General features: G+C 45.4%; 1 protein-coding gene and 1 pseudogene across 3 annotated transcripts; one reads left to right on the top strand and one right to left on the bottom strand.

Moving 5' to 3' along the window:
- Nucleotides 1–2,386: 2,386 nt before the first annotated feature.
- Nucleotides 2,387–18,027, bottom strand: LOC109731571 (chaperone protein ClpC1, chloroplastic). Of its 3 annotated transcripts, none has more exons than XM_020290747.4 (10): nucleotides 17,811–18,027; nucleotides 16,642–17,233; nucleotides 16,152–16,267; nucleotides 15,903–16,025; nucleotides 15,647–15,832; nucleotides 15,226–15,441; nucleotides 11,167–11,384; nucleotides 10,344–10,419; nucleotides 10,177–10,266; nucleotides 2,387–3,930 (listed from the first exon to the last, which is right to left on the bottom strand). In XM_020290747.4, exons 2-10 carry the CDS (start codon nucleotides 17,186–17,188, stop codon nucleotides 2,752–2,754), a joined length of 2,751 nt encoding a protein of 916 aa, XP_020146336.1. In that variant the 5' UTR covers nucleotides 17,189–17,233; nucleotides 17,811–18,027; the 3' UTR covers nucleotides 2,387–2,751. The 3 variants fall into 3 exon arrangements, with proteins under 3 accessions (XP_020146336.1, XP_073357460.1, XP_073357461.1); XM_073501359.1 differs by having other exon boundaries at nucleotides 16,642–17,244; nucleotides 17,811–18,003; XM_073501360.1 differs by having other exon boundaries at nucleotides 17,728–17,857.
- LOC141025614 (uncharacterized) lies at nucleotides 13,347–14,531 on the top strand (annotated as a pseudogene).
- Nucleotides 18,028–21,551: the final 3,524 nt, after the last annotated feature.

Below are 21,551 nucleotides of genomic sequence, written 5' to 3'. Positions count from 1 at the left end.
AAAGCACCTCTTCCCATAGCAAGAAAAATCAATCTAGTTGGCCTAACTAAACCAAAGATTCAAAGAAGAAATACGAGGCTATAAATAATCATGCATATAAGAGATCAAAAGAAGACTCAAATAATACTCATGGATATAAATCTGATCATAAACTCAAAGTACATCGGATCCCAACAAACACACCGCAAAAAGAGTTACATCAAATACATCTCGAAGAGACCATTGTATTGAGAATCAAAAAAAGAGGAAGCCATCTAGCTACTGCCTACGGACCCATAGGTCAATGATGAACTACTCACGCATCAATGAGGATGATGAACCCCTTCATGATAGTGTTTAGATTGGATCTCGTGTTTCTGGAACTTACGGCTGGAATTGCGTTTCGTTGACTCTCCTAGGGTTTCTGGAATATTTGGGGGTTTATAGGGCGAAGAGGCAGTGTGGGAGGCCACCGAGGTGGGCACAACCCACCTGGGCGCGCCTGGGCTCACCCTGGTGGGTTGTGCTCCCCTCGGAGCCCCCTCTGATACTTCTTTGGCCCATCAGGTGTCTTCTGGTCTAGAAAAATTCTCCAAAACGTTTCGCTATATTTAGACTTCGTTTGGTATTGGTTTTCTGTGAAGTAAAAGACAAGCAAAAAACAGCAACTGGCACTTGGCACTATGTCAATAGGTTAGTCCTAAAAAATGATATAAAGTTGCTATAAAATTATTGTAAAACATCCAAAAATGATAATATAACAGCATGGAACAAGTAAAAATTATAAATACGTTGGAGACATAACAGCATCCCCAAGATTAATTCCTACTCGTCCTCAAATAGGTAAATGATAAAAACAGAATTTTTGATGTGGTATGCTGCCTAACATGTTCATCACATATTCTTTTTTTTTGTAGTATGGACATTTGGACTTTTATATGGTTTAATGCAATAGTCTAGTTTTGACATAAAGATTTCAATACTCAAGCATACCAACAAACAACCATGACTTTCAAAATATCAACACTAAAGAAAGTTATCCCTAGCCCATCTTACTCAATCATTGATCCATTCATGAAACACACTCGCATATTAGCTACAAATACGATCATAGTGCCCCTTAATTGGTGCTTTATAAGAGAAGATAAAGACTCAAATAAAAACAAAATTTGCATGAAGTAAATAGATAGGCTTGCAGAGGGGAGTAGGGATTTGTAGAGGTGCGAGAGCTTAAAGCTTAAATATATAGATAAAACTTTTTGAGAGCCATACTTTCCCGTCAAGGAAAGATGACCGAGTAATTATCAATACTTTTCATATTAGATATGCCATTTCATATTAGATATGTCATAGGCGGTTCCCAAACAGAAAATATAAATTTATTCCTTTTTCTACCATTCTTTACAATCCATGGGTTAGCCATACCCATGGGTGTTTTTTATACCAACACTTTTCAAAAAATTTATTGTTTGACAACATAAAGTAAAAAAAAATTCATTTCATGACTAGCCATCCCAATTACCATCATACTCTCGTGCAATGACAAGTGAATAAATAGTTATCCTGAGAATAACACATCTAGCATGGAAAATGTTGGCCACCTCCTACCGCTTCATGAGCGATACGAGCACACAAAAAGGAAATTTTATTTTGAAAATTAAAGATGCACATACAAAGCTTAGAACGGCATGAAAATACCGCATATAGGTAGGTATAATATATGCAAAACTGGGTTTAAAGATTTTGAATGCACAAATAGTATTTCTACTTAATACAAGTGGAGGCTAGCAAATAGATTGAGAAGCAATCAATCAAAAAACGAAAAATCACATAAACGAGCATTAAGCATAACTAAGACCGAATAATGCACCACAAATAGTATTTTCACCATGGCAATTCTAGTATTTTGACCATGAAAATTATTTTTGTATGAACCACGACAAATTGTAGTGCATGTATCGTGGTAAATTTAAGTAATTCATCGTAGCAATTTTAGTTTCTGCTCCATGGCAAATTTGAGTCATCAACCTTGCATTTTTGAAGTAATTGACAATGGATTTTTTTTTAGTTGTGAACCATGTCAAAATTATTTCATGAATCATGACAAATTTTAGTAATTCACCATCACAAGTTTAGTTTCTTAATTCTCTTTTCTATAACATGTCCAAATTTATTTTAAACATAGAATAAAAAATTAATTAAAATATATCATGACAACTTTAATGTAAACATCCTGCAATTTATATGCAATGAACATGGCAACTTTCAACCCAAAAAATCATCAAAGCATATCAATATGAAATCTAGTTTCAAAGATCTCGTCGCGACAGATTTAATGTTGAAAATGATTTTTCAATCAGACTTTTCATTTAAAAGATAAAAAAATAAAAAATAAAAACCCAAAAGATTCCCATTGACATCATTAGTTTTGTCATTCCAAAAGATTTTCACTGACACCATCAGTTTCGCCATTTATACATGCATACGGTGACATGGCATAATGTGTACTGATGGGGACGGGAGTTTGGTCTGGGGGTCCTTGTGCCACACGTGTGGCAGATATAGGCATCCTAAAAATAAAGCCTCCAGATTCCTTTCAAAAGCAAAAACAGAAAATCTAGGCGTGCCGGTGAGCTATACGGAATCTTCTAGTGCCTCGCTTGCAAGCAATATCTAACGACACAACACCACCTAATGAAAGAGAATTGGTGTCAGCTCCACGCCACAGCTTGTGCTGAAACAATGGGTTCCGTAATCATGTGCTCCGTATGATTAGGTGCTCAAAATAGGTGTCAGCGGCTCCAGGACACCGTTGCCACCATTGAGAACTATAACTTTGCCTTCTGAATCAACATCTACGATAGCGGAATCACCTTCTTTGACCTCGCCAGCCAGCATCTTTTCTGCCAGGCTGTCTTCCAACAGCCTCATGATAGCGCGCCGCAGTGGCCTGGCACCGTAGCTTGGGTTGTAGCCGTCATCCACCACCCTATCTCTGAATCTTTCAGTCACTTGAAGGTCGATTTCCTTTACCTTCAGCCTGTCAAACACTTCTTTCAGCATAATGTCTGCAATTTCCTTCACCTCCAGCTTTGTCAGCTGGCGGAAAACAATCATCTCATCCAATCTGTTCAAGAACTCAGGCCGGAAGTACTGCTTTAGCTCCTCAGTCACCAGGCTCTTAATCCTGTTGTAGCTGGTGTCCTTCTCATCATAGTCAAGGTCAAATCCGATCTTGCGGCCTCCCTTCTCAATGACACTGCTTCCAACATTAGATGTCATGATCAACAGCGTATTCTTGAAATCAACAGTCCGCCCCTTGCTGTCAGTCAATCTTCCATCTTCCAGTATTTGAAGCATCATGTTGAAGACGTCTGGATGTGCCTTTTCGATCTCATCAAAGAGAACTACTGTGTAAGGGCGACGACGAACTGCTTCAGTTAATTGACCACCCTCAGTATAGCCAACATATCCGGGTGGCGACCCAATTAGTTTTGAAACAGTATGTCTCTCCATGAACTCACTCATATCAAGCCTGATCATGGCTTCCTCAGAGCCAAAGTAGTACGATGCCAAAGCTTTAGCAAGTTCTGATTTACCAACACCGGTTGGTCCAGAGAATATAAAACTAGCAATAGGTCTGTTTGGGTTCTTGAGGCCAACACGGGCTCGACGGATTGCACGGCTAATAGCTTTCACAGCCTCGTCCTGGCCAATGATACGTTGATGCAGTGTTTCCTCCATCTTCAGGAGACGGTCAGATTCATCAGCGGAAACCTTCTCGACAGGTATTCCAGTCCAAGAGGAGACAATATGCTGGATATCTGCCTCCGTGACCAAAGGACCAACTTCACCAGACTCGCTCTCTGCCTTAACCACTTCCTTGCTCTTGTCAATGATGGCCGTAATCTGTGCCTTCAGTTCCATTTCTCTGTCTCTTAGTTCCCCAGCCTGTCAAACAATAAGTTGGTAGGGAAAGATCAAAAGGCAATACCAGGGAGTGGTACACTTCAGTGCTGCAATAGCAGAGGAAAAAAATATGACCAATCTGGGAGGGGTTTCGCCATGCACAATATTAGTACTCTCATTCCAAAATAAATGATCTTCACTTTGCACAACCACCAACATGCAACTTTGACTCTTTTTGTATATGAATATGTCGATAAACATTAAGAAATTATATTGTGAAACTACTTTGCAGGAAATCTAACAATACAAATTGCACCTAAGCAACCTCAATAGATTCTATTAGTTGTTTAAGAATAGACTGATAGAGAAAATTTTGACTGCACACTTTCAAAAGCCTCGTGGATGGGCTCTTGGCCAGCACAATGGTGTCTCCCCACCGGCACAAGTTTCGAACCCTGTGGATGAGATTTAATCACATTGGTTAATTTCATGAGAACATGTGTCTCAAACCTTCTCTTAATTAGCGCATCTCCAACTAGACCCCCTATTCCGCCCCATTTGTCCCGGGGGACAGCCCAAACACTGCCCGGATAGAAAAACGCAACCCTGCCGGAGCCCCCATACCCAGCCCATATATTTGGGCTGTTCGGCACACCTCAAACCGCCCAGACACGTCCGCCACGTCAAACCCGACAGGGCGGACCCACCCCAAATCACCCAAATTGACCGCCCTCTCCCTTGCGTCGGCCCTCCCTTTCCTGCATCCGCACCGTCGCCCTCTCCGATCTTGTTCCACGTCCGCGCCACCGACCTCCTCCGTCCTAGTCGCCCAACGCCCGCTCCACCATCCGCCCGCTGACATGGACGATGGGTTGACCGAGTCTGTGGAGGTCCCGACCATTGGGAATAAAGCAGAGACCATCACCCGCAAGGACCAGCCTATCCGGCAGTGGGCCTACGAGAAGGCCGAGAAGCAGGCTGCAGCGGAGGACGTCCTCGACTTAGAGTTCGTCGCATCACATCCGTCTGCCACGCCCATGCTCTCGCGCACTCCCGCGTCGTACGGCATTCTGGCTCCGCAATGGGCGGGCATCCCGGATGACTTCACGCGACAAGACCCGACTTATGAGTTGGCATGGCACATGCCCATGGACTATTCAACGATATGTCACAACCAAACCCACAGGTAATTTTTGCACATTTGCATTATTGGACCAATTTTAGGATCGTAGTTTCTTGCGGGGCAGGTTTAGGAGTCCGTGATGGATATGATAAATGACGATCAAGAGCGTCCAAAAGATGGGCGATCAAAATTCGCCTTTCGTTTGATATTGGGCAATCATCGGGCACACAAAAAAAGACCAAGACAAGAGGAAATGCATACTTAACCCATGAAGATATCTTGTTGTGTAAAGTTTGGTTGGCCACAAGCATGGATCTTATATGTGGAATTGAGCAAAATGGCTTGGAGTATTGGGAAAAAATCACCCACGGTACCATGAACACAAGCACTACATGGAACCGCATCCAATCCATACCGACCACAATAAGAGCTCTCTCCAACATAGACGGACCGCCATCCAAGAGTCTGTGAGCAAGTTTTGCGATGCCTTTGCTCAAGTGGTGAATAGGAACCAAAGTGGCATTGGAGTCCAAGGCCATGTAAGCTGTGTTTGCCCATTTTTCTTGTTTGCTTCATTTCTTGAATCACTAGATACTAAGCTCCCTAGGAACGGGGCTCCCTGGTGAATCAAGGTTGTGGGCATTGCATGGGCCCTTTTGACAGGGGTGATTCAAGTTGGCTGGACGGTTGGGCCTATTCATCGGTAATTTGTGCCTGGCATGTTGCTCCTGCGACCGGTCCAACTGAGAGAAAGAGAAAGTGCATGCACGTCTCCACTTTCCTCTTCCTCCTCTCGCCCCTTTCCCCCGGTCTTCGCCGTCGCCACCCCACTGCTACACCGCCGCTTCCTCCCCGCATCCAGGTCATTTGCCCCCACCTCCATCACTCTCTATCCCATTATGCCCATCCTTCTATTGCCATCAGCGACGGCAATCCTGGTGAAGTTGAGCCACAATGCCTTGCTTCTGGAGAGTCCGCCATCAAGGATGGTGTGGACCTTGTCAGGGAGCACCATTGCTCGTGCCTCCTCACGCCCATGCTAATTTTGCGGGCTCCATCAGCCGGAAAGGGAGGAGAAGGAAGAGAGGTACAAGGTTCTTGGATGTGCAAAGGGAGAGGATAGTGTTTGACCAGGATAGGATGATCATCGAGACAGAGGATGAAGATGGAGAAGACGAAGAAATTGGAGGAAATGAAGCTTGAGAAGGCCAAGGCATATGAGATCATTGAGCTTGGGAGAGAAGATAAGGCTCGCGAGGATCGGGGAGGAGTCGAAGATCATGTTAGCCGACAGTAGCCTCACGGATGACCATGCCAAGGAGTGGTTCACCAACCAAAAGAAGGAGATCAACGAGTGCAATAAAGGTGATTGATTCATTTGTATGTCACCTATGTATGAATTGTTGGATTTTATTTGTCGTGGATTATTTTGGCTTGGGTTGAATTGCTAAATTCTATGATTGTTGAATTGGTTGTATGTTATATTGATCAAATGATCTATGTACATGCCTTATGGATTTGAGGTTTTGGATGTGAGGGTGGGGTTGCCCGGGCAGACAAATGGGGGTCTATCGGCTATGTTACAAAAAATCCAAGGCGCATAGTCGATCATCCGAGGACCAAGCAATTACATGAGACACGACACTGATATGGCTACATCCCCGGGGCTTGACTATGGGCGCTACTCCCCGTGACACCGTCACAATACCGCACACTGGCCACCCGGGCGCCGGCACACACCGCTGGCTACCCTTGCATGTCTGTGCTATTATGTTGGCATAGGTTACATCGTGTGTCTACCCCCACTATATGAGAGGCCTAGGATACAAGTGTCCTACTAGGACATGACTCCATACCCTGTAACACAATACAGCTCAGAGTCCAACTGTAACCTACATTGTACACAATATTCGACACAACTCTAACAAACTCCACCTTGGCGAATATTCTTCACCACCATGAATTCGCCAATGCGTCAAACTTTCAAGTACATTGGACTTGAGCTTATCCCGTGAGTACAACTGCTACTCCAAAGACCCCATATGACTCCACCTGCAACTTGTAGTCCCTTCTTTTCTTGACCATAGTCAACGCTCGAGCGAAATCAAGTTCCACTTCACTCTAGTTTGCGCTCCCAACTTCCAGAGTGTCCGTTCAACACCATAACACACTGATCACTGACCTGCGTGAAAGTGAACAACTCACATGTTGGGTGTCACACATAAGAGTTACCTAAACTCAACATCATCGCTCTTCCTTGACCGCTTGTCTGAAACTTGAAGGAATTTCACCGCTGGTTGTAGTCATCCCGAGTCAAATTCGCAATTGTCTCACCACATGTATGACCACCAGAGCCCTAGCCCATCTCCATGTCCCGTGCATACAGCAAGCCTCGCCGCTATTACCGCGTCGAGCCTCTGCTGTATTGGTCGAGTATCAAGGGTCGCGAACCCACACCACTCAACCCCCACTGCAGAGTACCACCAATCATCATCGACCGATGACGAGTTCCACGCTTCCATCAGACCACTAGGCTCCAGTCCGAATTACGTGCCTCTCGCTTTTTTCCCGGCTGAAATAGGCTTCGATTCTCTGGATCCACACCGTAGCCCCTCAATCCAGCTTCACCTTCAACATGACTCCATGGTAGATGATCACTCCGCCCTCGCGCCCCGTCGACTTCAAACTCTCATGTGCACCGTCTTGAATCAACCTCGCATCATAGTCTTGTCGAAACCACACAAGCCCTCAGGCATGTGCCACATGTTTCCACACCCTAGAAGTCGGTCACCATCAGCATCACGCTCTTATGTCATCGTTGCTGATCCCACCACCATATTCTGTTCCAACCGACATCCAAGATGATCCGTCAGACTATCAAGCCCGACCTAGCTGAACTTGTCCGGCTGCACGATATGCTCGAGACTCCACAAGCCTTATACACACATCACCAATCTGCCATTGTCATGGTAAAACCTCGTGTGCAATTAGCAACACTTCCAAATGAAATTTTCACTTTCCTGGTAGTCTCCTCCATGGGTGCACCAAGCCTTTGCCTCCCATACCCCCCCAAAGCACTCTTTATTTATTGTGTTGTTGTCCATGCCACGTCAATACCATATATAATGCAGATTTTTTTTTGTCCAAACAAATCTCTCGGTCTTGATTCCTTCTGCTCCCTACTCATAGCACAACGCAACAACCAACAAAGGCGCATAGCACCCTTGCACAACGCACGTGCACGCCTGCACACCACAAATCACAAACTGCCAGTGCCCTCGCGACCACGCAACTGCTCCACTTGCATGCGACCGCACGCCTCACGCCAGCCCATGCCTTGGGCCGGCCGGCTGCCATCCGCCTGCGCTGCTGCTCCTGCCTCGGCCGCTACCGGACCTGCATCCCGCGCTACACCATGGGTTGGGCCTTCGCGCCTCGCACGCTGTTGCCGCTCCTGGTTTCGATCGGATCGATCCATCTGATCTGACCACTGCTTGCGCGATACGTCGCATCGCCGCCGAGAACTTCTACCTGCTTCCAATTGCTTCTTCCACTCTCGTCGAGAACCACGCCGCAGCCGACTGCATCTCAAACTCGATACTTCCTCTTAGATCAACAATCCGCAAACTCCACGCAACCTTGCTCTGATACCACTTGTTAGAATAAATCCAAGGCGCATAGTCGATCATCCGAGGACCAAGCAATCACACAAGGCACGACACCGATATGGCTACATCCCCGGGGCTTGACTATATATGAGAGGCCTAGGATACAAGTGTCCTACTAGGACACGACTCCATACCCTGTAAGCACAATACAACTTAGAGTCCAACTGTAACCTACATTGTACACAATATTCGACACAAATCTAACAGGCTCTTGCCCGCAGACGCGTCCACGAACATATAGGGGATCAAATTAGGCAGAGTGTGGTTAGAGTGCTCTTAGAAGTCATAGGGGCTCCTCCCCCTCGTGGTCTCATTCTAAAAGCATCAACTGCTTGAAATAGAGGTATAGTAACTCGAGTTGTCAATTGGTGAGACAATGTGTGTGGATATGATCTACACACGTAAGCACAAGATTCTGACGTATGCATGCTTCATGCATAAACCCATCTAAGATCCCACCTGATAGTGAGCTTAAGTCGGATGGGTGCATGTATTATTCAAATTTTGATATTGAGGATCGTCCAGTTGAAAAGGAGGCAGATGATGGTGAGCCTGATAGCTTACCTTTGGATCCTAGGAAGGACAATGATCAGCACAACATTGATAATGCTAGGAAGGATGGCAATTTTGGTGCCAAGGGCCCTCCTGGTATACTCCTGGCCTTTTTTCCATGCACTCGATGTATTCGGCATTAATGGATATACGGGCCAGGTTTAGGTCTAGAAGATTATGGCATCTTAAATTACCGTTGAAGATAAAAGTATTACTTAGGTTTCTCTGCCAAGAAATTATACTAAGGATAATATAGTCAAACGGATGTGGCAAGGGGATACTCGTTGTAGCTTCTGTTATGAACAAGAAACCATTCAACGTCTCTTTTTCTATTGTTGTTTGGCACGTATCGCATGGCATGCTTTGTTTTTAGCCTTTAATATCACCCCACCCCATAGTATTTCACATATTTTTGGGGGTTGATAAATCTTTAAGATCTCTTATTCTAGTTGGGGCAGCAGCAGTGTTTTGGCCCATCTGGCTATGCAGAAATGATGTCTTCTACAAGAAAAAAGTGCATTCCTTCATGCAGGTGCTACTCTCATGTACCAGTTGGTTGTGGTTATCAGCGTTATTACAGAAGGCATAACACAAGGTGTTGATGGAGCTTGGCGCAAAGAAGCTTGAGTAGATACCAGGGAATTTATGTCCCGGTTTGGATGCCATGCCACTGATAGGCCTCTTCATGTTTAGGATAGTTTTGATTGGCATGAGGTGTAGTTATTCCATGTTTTTGATTTTGCCCTCCTTTTGGCGAGATCAAGTTTTTTATTTCTGATAAACATTGTACTAATAAGGTTGGCTATATGCATCTAAGGATGCAGAGGCCAGGGGCAATAAAAGCTTCAAAAAAATTTCTAAAAAAAAGTAACACGAGTTGCTACTAATACATGCATTCTTTAAAAGACAGCACATTAACTCAGAGCACATTTGCAAGAAAGGTACCTTCTCAAAATCTTGGCCACGTACTGCCTCGTTCTTATCCTTGGTAACCTGGCGGAGTTCTTTGTCCAATTCTTTGGCTTCATCAGGGAGCTGCGACACATTTTCATACTTAGATAGAAAAGCATCACCATATGTAAACTGGGTAACAATAAGCTGTGTACTGATACCTGAGCATGCCTCAGTCTGACGCGTGATCCAGCTTCATCAATCAGGTCTATAGCTTTGTCAGGCAGGAAACGATCACTGTATGACAATAATAAAACTTTACACACTTACCAAAAATTAGAATGTTTGTAGCTACTGTGTAGAGCTCTAGTTCTACTCAAAGACAACATATATCTAAGTTTGTGACAACGAAACTACAAATCTCATCGTAATCACTAGGCTGAACCTAATATCAGCCTCAATATCCACCTCGCACTAACATTATTTCTTTTCTGCATCGGGAATTAACTAGACAGTATTAGTGACATGGAGAAGCCAGCACACAGAAATGAACATCTGCAGTGCCTAAGTTAGTTTGTCGCTTATTATTAAGATTAATATTTTCAATTCTATCTAGCAACTGCTCATGGATATCAGAACAACTAAGAAATAGCACAATAATTAACAAATTAAATGAGTTGGTTGATGTTTGGTTAGGTGCTGACTGCAATACACCTTTCTCCACAATTATGATACACAACATTGTTCTACTGACTTCCATTCTCTGAACTTCTTAATTTTCACTTATCTTAAGTTATGGATAAACTAATAAAACAAGCCTGGCTTTAAAAATTGTAGAAATCAACACTGAAAAATTTACTAAAACATCTGGTAATTGGCCAAAAAATTGGTGTAGAATTAAATTTTCCTAAATGTTCAGGAACCATTGACGTTAAACAGAACATGTGCAACTTCAAATCAAGCTACCGCAAGACTGGACAAACTTCAACTCTGCAAACATTTTAAGAACTAATAGGACAAACCAGATCTTATACTAGTGCAAACCTGATATACTGGTATGACAATTTCGCAGCAGCAACAAGAGCATCATCTGTATATTGCAGCTTATGGTGAAGCTCATATCTCTCACGAAGGCCTCTCAAAATTTGTATGGTTTCATCAACAGTCGGTTCTGGAACCTTGACTGGCTGAAATCTTCTCTCCAGTGCCGGATCTTTCTCAATATGCTTTCTGTACTCGTCCAGCGTTGTGGCACCAATACACTGACGAAAGAAAACATCAAGTCATCAACCATATGGAAAACATAGATATGTGAAGTGTTGAACTGGTATGGGCCTTGGCCTGGCCCAATCCACTCTGGTCCAGAAGGCCTAAGCCCATGTAGGGGGAAGGCTGACCTAGATAAGGAGGAGCCAGATGCTGTCTGGTATGGTGCGCGGCTACAGACACGAGTGAGGCACTTCTCGTGACTCAACATGGTATCAGACCTAGGCAGCGGGGCCCAATGGGAGTGCGGCGACGGCAGGGCTCATCTCGGCGAGGACTCCTTCTCCCCATTATTCCCTCCTTTCTCCCTCTCAAGGCTGTGCGGCGGCTCGCCTCTCGCAGTTGGAGTGCGCCCACGGCTGTGTGCGAGCGAGGGAGGCAAGGAGGCGGCGTGCTGAGCTGCATGGGTGAGCACGCGGGGGTGGCTGGTGTCGCGCTGCTGGAGCTGCTGCTGTTGTTGCTGTGTGCAGCTGCTAGCCAGGGGGGAGGGGACCGTGCAGCTGGAGTGCTATGCTGCTTCGTGCTGTTGGAGGCTGTTTGCAGAGGAGAAGGCCGTGGAGGCTGCTTGTTCCTGCTGCTGTTTGCCGAGAAGGCTGTGACTGGGCTGCTCTGCTGCTGCTACTGAGTGTTTGGTGCGGAGCACCCCATGGACATCACCATGGACTCTACACCAACACCGCAAGCGCGAAGTGAACCGATGACTAGAGCATGCGCACGTGCTATTGAAAACAAGGTTAACTCACTCCTCTTGAAACTACCCTTCATTTCTATGAGACATGGCTACTACCTCAAGCGGAGACCCTATGCATACTCAGGTACCAAGGAAGCAACCAAAGCCATTGCGGAAGAGGAGCACCGAGAAGAAGAGAAGGAGAAGGATCCTTAAGAACCCAGTACTACCGGGCACCACCCCGGTACTTCCAGGCCTACTACTGGCCTCGACGACCCCCGCGGTGCCAAGCTACTGTTTTGGGCCGGCACTTCACCGGCACCAGCCCGGAACTACCGGCTCCGACACCAGAACTACAGGCCTGGACGGCACCAGTGCCCAGGCGCCGGTACTTCTGGCCCTACTCCGGCTGTGCAAACTTCAGGCCACATGGAACTACCAACCATGACCCCGGAACTACTGGCCTGCCTGCGCGCAGTGAGTTGGGCCACGGCCTATGTACCCCTTGTTAGGATGATCTCCACCGTGTGGGCCCAACGGCCCACCGGGCCCTTAGATCCGCACCTTGATCGGGGGCGCTCAACCCACTATGGGTGACGGACCCTGTCACCTGCACTATATATAAAGAGGTGGGGGCCGGCGGCTCGCATCACGAGGTTCGTCGCGACGCCGAACGCCCCACCTACATCCCTACCGATCTAGGGTTAGTGCAGTGCTGATGGGAAGCTCCGCCACCACCTCGCCATCTCTGCCATCACCACCGTGCGACACAGCACCACCATGGCCTCCGGCTCGAGCTCATCAGGCCAGGCAGAAGGTAAGGCTACCGGAAATCCTACCCTACACGATCCCATGGATCTAGCACCCCTCTCTACCTCCCTAGACTATATATTCCATGCTAGATTTCGAATTAGAGTTAGCAAAGTATATTAGACAAAACAAAGAGGGCCCTGCTCATCTACCTCTCCAATTGGTGAAGAATCCCAAGGGATTATCAAGACCGCCCTTGTGGGAAAGATCCATCTTGGATTCAAGCCCCCATCTCCCTAGTGGATTGAGAAGAACCTACCCTTGTTACCTTCCCTTTGTTGTGATTGGATCTTGAAACTTGTGTGGTTTGCTTTGAGAGTCGATGTATGATTTGGATCTTGCCTTGGTGTTTATCCTTGTGTTGGCCCGTTCGGATGTCCGCTGGCTTCCAACTTCCCGAGAAGCCCGCGAGAAGCCAGCCGAACGGAAGCGCTCCGAGAATCTGGCTCCTGGAGAATGAGCAGCAGGCAGTGCAATTTTTGGGAGCAGCCCCGGCCCAGCTTCGAAAAAACAAGAAGCAGGAGTTGTAGGAAATTACACTCGATTGCCCTCCCAAAGTGGACGCTCGAACCGTTTTCTCTCGCGACTGACGCTCGAACCATTTTCTCCCGCGAGAAGCCAGCTCGCCCAGCCGAACGCGAGGCCATCTCCCGCAAGAACCCTTAAGTTCTTCTCTTCCACCTCCAAATTGTGCAAGATTGGGCCACCTAGGGCTTTCCCCTACATCAGTGTTGCTGTTGTTGATCCTCCCAAGTGACGATGGGTGAACCAAAAGGCCTTACTGAGATTCTCGAGCAGATCTCTCGGTTCCTCGCGGGCTCGAACTCTAGGGCCATCCTTACTTGACAGGAAGTGGCTCAGAAGATCGAGCTGTCGCCCACTGACATCAAGCTAGCGGGTGCTACCAACTGGTCTTCGCGAGGCAATGCTGGCTGTGGAGCAGAAAGACCTTGATGAATACTTGTTGGGCACTGTTGAAGAACCAGGAGACGAGACTAATGTGGAGGGAAAGTGGAAGACCATCAACTCTTTGCTTATTGGGTGGTTGTTGAACTCAGTGGTGCCCTCCATTGGACGCTATGTGGAGGGACTAACCACATCTGTTGAGATACGGAAGATTCTGTCCACCCAGTACTCTGGCAAGGGCAATGTCATGCTCATTGCTTAGGCTGAGGGGAAGATTAATCAGATGCGCCAAGGTGACATGTTAGTGATGGCATATGTGGCAGAGTTGCAGGCTTTGTGGGCAGACCAGGATAACTATGATTCTCTGGAACTCTATGATGCGGCTTCAATCGAGTCAGGGCACAAGTGGATGGGACGCAGGCGTGTGTTGAAACTTTTGGATGGCCTCAAAGGTTGTTTGGCAGGAAAGCATACCTACTATACCAAACTCTCTTGTGCCTACTATTGATGAGGCTATTGCAGCGATGACTCAAGAAGAGGTGCGGCTTTCTCTTGAACAAGCAGACGTGAAGGTTGTGCCTACTTCGATGTTTGTAGTCACCGAGCGCATGGAGTGGAGAGATCCCAGGGGCTGAGATACTTGAAGGGCACACCGGGTAAAGGGTTGTGGTTTGCGAAGAGTGAACATCTTGAAGTGGATGGCTATAGTGACTCTGATTGGGCTTAGTTGTCAAGATGATAGAAGATCAACTTCTGGCTACTGTGGGTTTGTGGGAGGAAACAGACTGTTGTGTCTAGATCAACAGCAGAAGCTGAGTATAGAGCCTTATCTCAAGGGTTGAGTGAGATGCTCTGGGTGAAGCACCTACTGGGCAAGTTGAAACTTCTGAGGACGGGACCATTGAGGGTGTGGTGTGACAATCAGTTAACAGTTCAACATGATAGGACAAAACATGTGAAAATTGATCACTTCTTCATTAAGGAGAAACTTGATGCTGGGATCATCAGCCTTACTCATGTCAGCTCTGGGCAGCAGTTTGCAGATTGCTTGAAGGGACCGGGAACAAAGGACCGTAACTTGGCATGTGACAAGATGGGGATGATAGATATCTACCACCCATCTTGAGGGGGAGCGTTGAGCCAGTATGAGCCTTGGCCTGGCCCAGCTCCACTCTGGTCCATACGGCCCAAGCCCATGTGGGGGGGAGGCTGATAAGGAAGAGCCAGACGCTGTATGGTCTGGTGCGCCGTTACACACACAGAGAGAGGTACTTCTCACGATTCAACATGAAGCGATTATATCTATCGTGGTTGACTGTCAACTTAAATACAAGTTGCATAAATATATCAAGTCACCTACTGGACACGGGTTTTGACGACATCTAATGCACAGAACCAAAAGAAGGGAGCAAGATAAACAGAAACGGCTTACAACTTTTTCTTGTCATTACCTGCAATTCACCTCTTGCAAGAGCAGGTTTCAAGATGTTGGCTGCATCGATTGCACCCTCAGCTGCACCAGCTCCAATCAAAGTGTGCACTTCATCTATGAAGAGAATGATATCATCACTTTGCTTAATTTCCTCCATAAGCTTCTTCAGCCTTTCTTCAAACTCTCCACGATACTTGGTGCCAGCAACAAGCAGCCCCATGTCAAGTGTAATAACCTAGGTAGTCAAAACAACACAAAATAATTAATATCTTGGAAGAGCACTAAAGATATACTACATGGAAACATATGTTTTTAATGCATCATCCACTAGCAATGTTGGCCTCGAGAATACCTGTCAGGTAAGGAGCATGATGCTTTTTGGGCAGAAAACTTGTGTAGACAGCAGAAGAAAAATACGCAACTAAGAGTTTTACACTAACCTTTTTTCCTTCAATTGTTTCTGGAACATCCCCGTTGGTAATACGCTGTGCAAGTCCCTCTGCAATAGCAGTCTTGCCAACACCTGGCTCTCCAATTAGGCAAGGGTTGTTCTTTGTTCGCCTGCCTAATATTTGGGTGACACGCTCAATTTGGTCCTGCCTGCCAACAACTGGATCTAGTTTACCCTGCAAAACATAACAGATTCACATCCAATGTAATGCAGCAAAGAAGCGCAGCAATGGGAAATGAAATTACCTCTTCAGCTAGCTTCGTCAAATTAGTACCATATTCTTCAAGTGTGGGCATTTTTTGACCACTGCTTCCACCACCAACACCAGCACCAACAGCTTCTGTGCTTTCACCAACCATTCTTATGACCTGCATAGCAAGTCATGTATTATGTCTTATATAGTGCAACTTGAAAAATGTAAACTGGAAGGCAAAGGTAAGAATATTGTCTGTGTACGGAAACATGTGAACTGAAAGGCGAAGAAAGAGGATTGCCTGTGTGCGGATGTTGTTTGGATCAGCGCCGAGACTTTCTAGCACTCGGGCAGCCACACCTTCACCTTCACGAAGCAAGCCCAGCAGCAAGTGTTCAGATCCTATGTAATTATGACCTGACCATTGAAGCACCATGGTAGGTTAACTATCAAATCTACACTGAGAACAGATACATAAGGGACAAATTGTCAATATATGGGCATATGCATTCAGCCCATTACTTCCGTAGGCCCAAAAGCCCATTAAATACACGTACCCCCTTCCATCATGACCTTAAATTATACCATGAGCAACTTTTTCGAGTACAAACTGTATAATTTTTGTGGCACATAATCTACATTCATTGGTCAAACTGATGGTCAAAAATTAACACTGACATACATGGGCGCCATGTAAATTAGGACAGAGGGAGCAGCATGACCTTAAATTGTCTGCATAAAGCATGAGAAATAATATGAGCTAAAGTTGATGGGTCTTAAAATGTCAATACCAAGTTGACGAGCTTCTTCAAGCGATAGCTCCAACACACGCTTTGCACGGGGTGTGAAAGGAATCTCGACGGCCACAAAACCACTGCCTCGCCCAATGATCTTCTCAACTTCTACACGAGCATCCTTAAGATTGATGCCCATTGACTTAAGAACCTTAGCTGCAATACCTGTACCCTCACCAATAAGGCCAAGCAGGATCTGCTCTGTCCCAACAAAATTGTGGCCTAGACGTCTCGCTTCCTCTTGAGCAAGCATAATCACCTTGATTGCTTTCTCTGTGAAGCGCTCAAACATGGCACGGACAACCATTCTAGACCCCTTCCCTCTTGGACGTGCAAGCTGACTTGCCACAATAGAGCCGAAATCATGCCTGACCACAGATTTCGTATCAAGAAAGTTTGCCCTCCTCAGTCCTTGAAAACCTCCAAGGGTAATGGTTTGTGTCTCCATACTACGGAACGATGTCGCCCTGGCACGCCCACGGACCTGAGCGCAGCTGTCATATACAGTAGGAACAATTGCTGACTGGACCAGAGCCCCCTCCATGCCTGTATGTCTAAAGGAAACTTGAAGCTACCCTTCTACCAAGACCTGAAAATGTACTGCTGAAAATGGTGAGCATAGACAAAATGCCATGATGGTCATCGGTGCAGCTAAGACAGACACTTTATTAAACGGCACCCCGCAAGGCAAGAAGGTCTGATACGTATCCCAAGCCACTCTGAAGCAAGCCGAAACTGAATCAGCAGCAGAATTGCATATATATAGAAGAAAAACATCGCAGTTTCTCCCACGGATATCAATGAAATTTAGTCTTATACAAGCACTAGGGATAATGATGCACTTCAAATCCACTGACAAAATTGTTCCCAAACCCTAATACCGAAGACTAGCACAGCACAGCCAAGGTGCCCAATAGCCAATCCAATCCCAACCACAAGGGCAATAGGCCGCCCTACCATTACAAGCATAAGCTGGCGAGCTAAATGGAGCTCCTACTAGTACAGAAATGGCGAAAATAGTTGGTGCAGAACCAAAATACCAGGAAGGAAATTCGAGGAAAAGAGAGAAAGAAAAAGAATAACTCTTATGGAAACATCGTCAGCGAATCGCCAGAGCACGCCAAGGGACAAGATACGGAGAAGCAATGAGTTGAGCGATCTGATACCTTGCGTACGAGGAGGGGCAAACCATGGGAGGGAGGGGGGCGGCTTCGGGAGGAATAAGAGAAAGGATATGAAGTTTATACACGGGGCGGGGACAAGTATGGATAAGAGTCAGCTGCGTTACGTCACTCGCCGCTGGCATTCCCTTCCTAGATGCTCCGCGCGAACCCTCTCAGGTACTCCGTCGGATTTCGTGTGGGCTCAAAAATGTTCGATCATACCGCACCTCAGGGCGAACGCCTCAAATTTCTGTGTTTTTATTTTAGAAAAAAGGTTGTCGCCCGGTTTTTTGAACTGTGATATTTGACACATGTGTGCCATATAAACAAAACTGCCACACCTTCACTTCTTTCACTTTAAAGTACCACACGATCCCCTTTCCTTCGACCCTGCCTTCTCCCGAACGACCCCACGGTCTCGCCCAAGAAACCTGCTTCTCCCGCACATCTCGCGCGCCCACCCCTGAGAAAACTGCTACTTCTTCACGTCTAGCACACGATAAAAAAACATTGCGCACGTGGGGTTAGAACCCACACCTCCTTGGCACCAAAGCGCGCCACCACAACCAACTCACCCTTAGGTATTTGTTGCTCAAACTAAAGAAACTAATCGTTTTGACCCTTTTTTTTTACAATTTTGTTACTACAAAAAAAGTACAGAAAATTACCACGATTTCCTCTCAGGACAAAGTTACCATGTTATTCACATGCAAGTTATCAGGCCTGTGTTGCGTAAGTTACCGTCCTATTTACATAGAACTTATCAGGTACTATGTTTCAACAACTACACCCCTTTCAAAGTTACTACTGTGTTTTGTACACAAGTTATAAGGTCTTTGATGTGTAAAATATTGTGGTACTTACACATAAGTTATCAGGGTATGTGTACATCAACCTCGCCACTGGTCAAAGTTACCATGAGGATTGTACATGAGTTACCGGGTCTACAGTTCGTATACTATCGTGGTACTTACACCTAAAAACCTGGGTGTGTTTCGATAACTTTTTCCATATGTCAAAAATTACCAAAGGAAAACAAGTAGTTAAAAACATACACTCGCCTTGCGGGGCCTCTTAGATGAACACAACACATGGTATGCCACGGAAAAGCCACATAATGTTTAGTGTCATGAGGGGCACACGTGCTCGTGGGTTGGCCCAAAAAACGGCCCACTTTGACCCGCTGTAGGCGTGATAAGTTACGCAAAAACATCGTGGTAATTTTTGACATATGGAAAAAGTTACTAAAACACACCCAGGTTTTTAGGTGTAAGTACCATGATAATATACGAACTGTAGACCCGGTAACTCATGTACAATCCCCCATGGTAACTTTGACCAGTGGCGAGGTTGATGTACACATACCCTGATAACTTATGTGTAAGTACCACGGTATTTTACACATCGAAGACCTTATAACTTGTGTACAAAACACAGTGGTAACTTTGAAAGGGGTGTAGTTGTTGAAACATAGTACCTGGTAAGTTCTATGTAAATAGGACGGTAACTTACGCAACACATGCCTGATAACTTGCATGCGAATAACATGGTAACTTTGTCCTGAGGGGAAATCGTGGTAATTTTCTGTACTTTTTTTTGTAGTAACAAAATTGTAAAAAAAAGTCAAAACGATTAGTTTCTTTAGTTTGAACAACAAATACCTAAAGGTGAGTTGGTTGTGGTGGCGCGCTATGGTGCCAAGGAGGTGTGGGTTCTAATCCCACGTGCGCAATGTTTTTTATCGTGTGGTAGACGTGAAGAAGTGGCAGATTTCTCAGGGGTGGGCGCGCGAGATGACTGTGATATTTGGCACATGTGTGCCATATAAGCAAAACTGCCACACCTCCACTTCTTTCACTTTAAAGTACCACACGATCCCCTTTCCTTCGACCCTGCCTTCTCCCGAACGACCCCACGGTATCGCCCAAGAAATCTTCTTCTCCCGCACATCTCGCGCGCCCACCCCTGAGAAAACTGCCACTTCTTCACGTCTACCGCACGATAAAAAAACATTGCGCACGTGGGATTAGAACCCACACCTCCTTGGCACCAAAGCGCGCCACCACAACCAACACCCTTAGGTATTTGTTGCTCAAGCTAAAGAAACTAATTGTTTTGACTTTTTTTTACAATTTTGTTACTACAAAAAAAGTACAGAAAATTACCACGATTTCCCCTCAGGACAAAGTTACCATGTTATTCGCATGCAAGTTATCAGGCTTGTGTTGCGTAAGTTACCGTCCTATTTACATAGAACTTACCAGGTACTATGTTTCAACAACTACACCCCTTTCAAAGTTACCACTGTGTTTTGTACACAAGTTATAAGGTCTTCGATGTGTAAAATATCGTGGTACTTACACATAAGTTATCAGGGTATGTGTACATCAACCTCGCCACTGGTCAAAGTTACCATGGGGGATTGTACATGAGTTACCGGGTCTACAGTTCGTATATTATCATGGTACTTACACCTAAAAACTTGGGTGTGTTTCGGTAACTTTTTCCATATGTCAAAAATTACCACGATGTTTTTGCGCAACTTATCACGCCTACAGAGGGTCAAAGTGGGCCGTTTTTCTAGGCCAACCCACGAGCGCGTGTGCCCCTCATGACACTAAACATGATGTGGCTTTTCCGTGGCACACCATGTGTTGTGTTCATCTAAGAGGCCCCGCAAGGCGAGTGTATGTTTTTAACTACTAGTTTTCCTTTGGTAAAAAGTTACCATCATGATTATATTGTAAGTTATCGGTTATGCGGTTCTTATATTATCATGTTATTCACACAAAAATTATCGGGGATGTTTTGAACAACTTTTTCCCGGGACAAAAAGTTATCATGGTGATTCTAGGTAACCTATCAAGCCCGCAGTGCTTAAAATATCATGCTATTTACACAAAATTTATTAGGGGCATGTTTCAGCAAAATTCCCCCCCCCCCATGGGTCAAAAACTTATCATGGTGTTTAGTTATCGCAGTGCATATGTTTTCATGATATTTACACATAAAAATACCAGGGGAGGGAGGTATAGTACCGTGCTATTTACACAGAAGATACCGGAGTATCTTTTCAAAAAAAAACCTTCCCTATGGTCAAAGTTACCATGGTGTTTCTACCTTAGTTATCAGATGTGCGCTGCGTATATTACCATCTATTTACACATAAATTATCGGGTATCTTTTCACATTTTTCTTCCCCAATGGTTAAAGTTACCATGATGTTTGTATCTAAATTATCAGGTCTATGGCGTGAATGTTATCGTGCTATTTACATAAATTACCGAGGGCCGGGGTTCAACAAATTTCTTCCCAATGATCAAAGTTACCACGATGTTTTCACCAAAGTTATCATGTCTTCGGTGCTTATGACCATGCTACTTACACATAATGTATCGCGTGGTATACAAAAGTTATCATGTTAGTGGTGCGTCATTTATCGTGGTGGTGATGGAGAATTTACCACGAAAAAAGTTTATGTGCCAGGTTTGATAGGTGAAACAAAAGTTTTTCAGTGCTAAAATATTAAAGGCAAAACATGTCAAAAACAGTATTTCCCTTAGCTTGTTAAACAATGAGTGTCATAGGTGAGGTGGTTAGCTCCCTTCGTTGATTACCTTTAGACTAGAGATCAAATCCCAAACCAAGCATTATTTTTTCCCAAAAATCAGGAAGGCGCGTGGGGCCGTAACTGATGATTGAAAGGAAGGAAATCGGGAGGGCGGGAAAGGAAGGAGATCAGGA

Source organism: Aegilops tauschii, chromosome 6, assembly GCF_002575655.3.
Source record: "Aegilops tauschii subsp. strangulata cultivar AL8/78 chromosome 6, Aet v6.0, whole genome shotgun sequence".
Classification (NCBI taxonomy): Eukaryota; Viridiplantae; Streptophyta; class Magnoliopsida; order Poales; family Poaceae; genus Aegilops; species Aegilops tauschii.
This window is presented reverse-complemented; position numbering and strand designations above follow the sequence as displayed.

Coding starts and splice junctions, on each gene's coding strand:
- LOC109731571 (XM_020290747.4), bottom strand. CDS start 17,188: ATGGAGGGGGCTCTGGTCCAGTCAGCAATTGTTCCTACTGTATATGAC. Junction 15,442..15,646: donor AAACAATTGAAGGAAAAAAG/GTTAGTGTAAAA, acceptor TTGACTACCTAG/GTTATTACACTTGACATGGG. Junction 3,931..10,176: donor GTGGCCAAGATTTTGAGAAG/GTACCTTTCTTG, acceptor ATTGTTTGACAG/GCTGGGGAACTAAGAGACAG.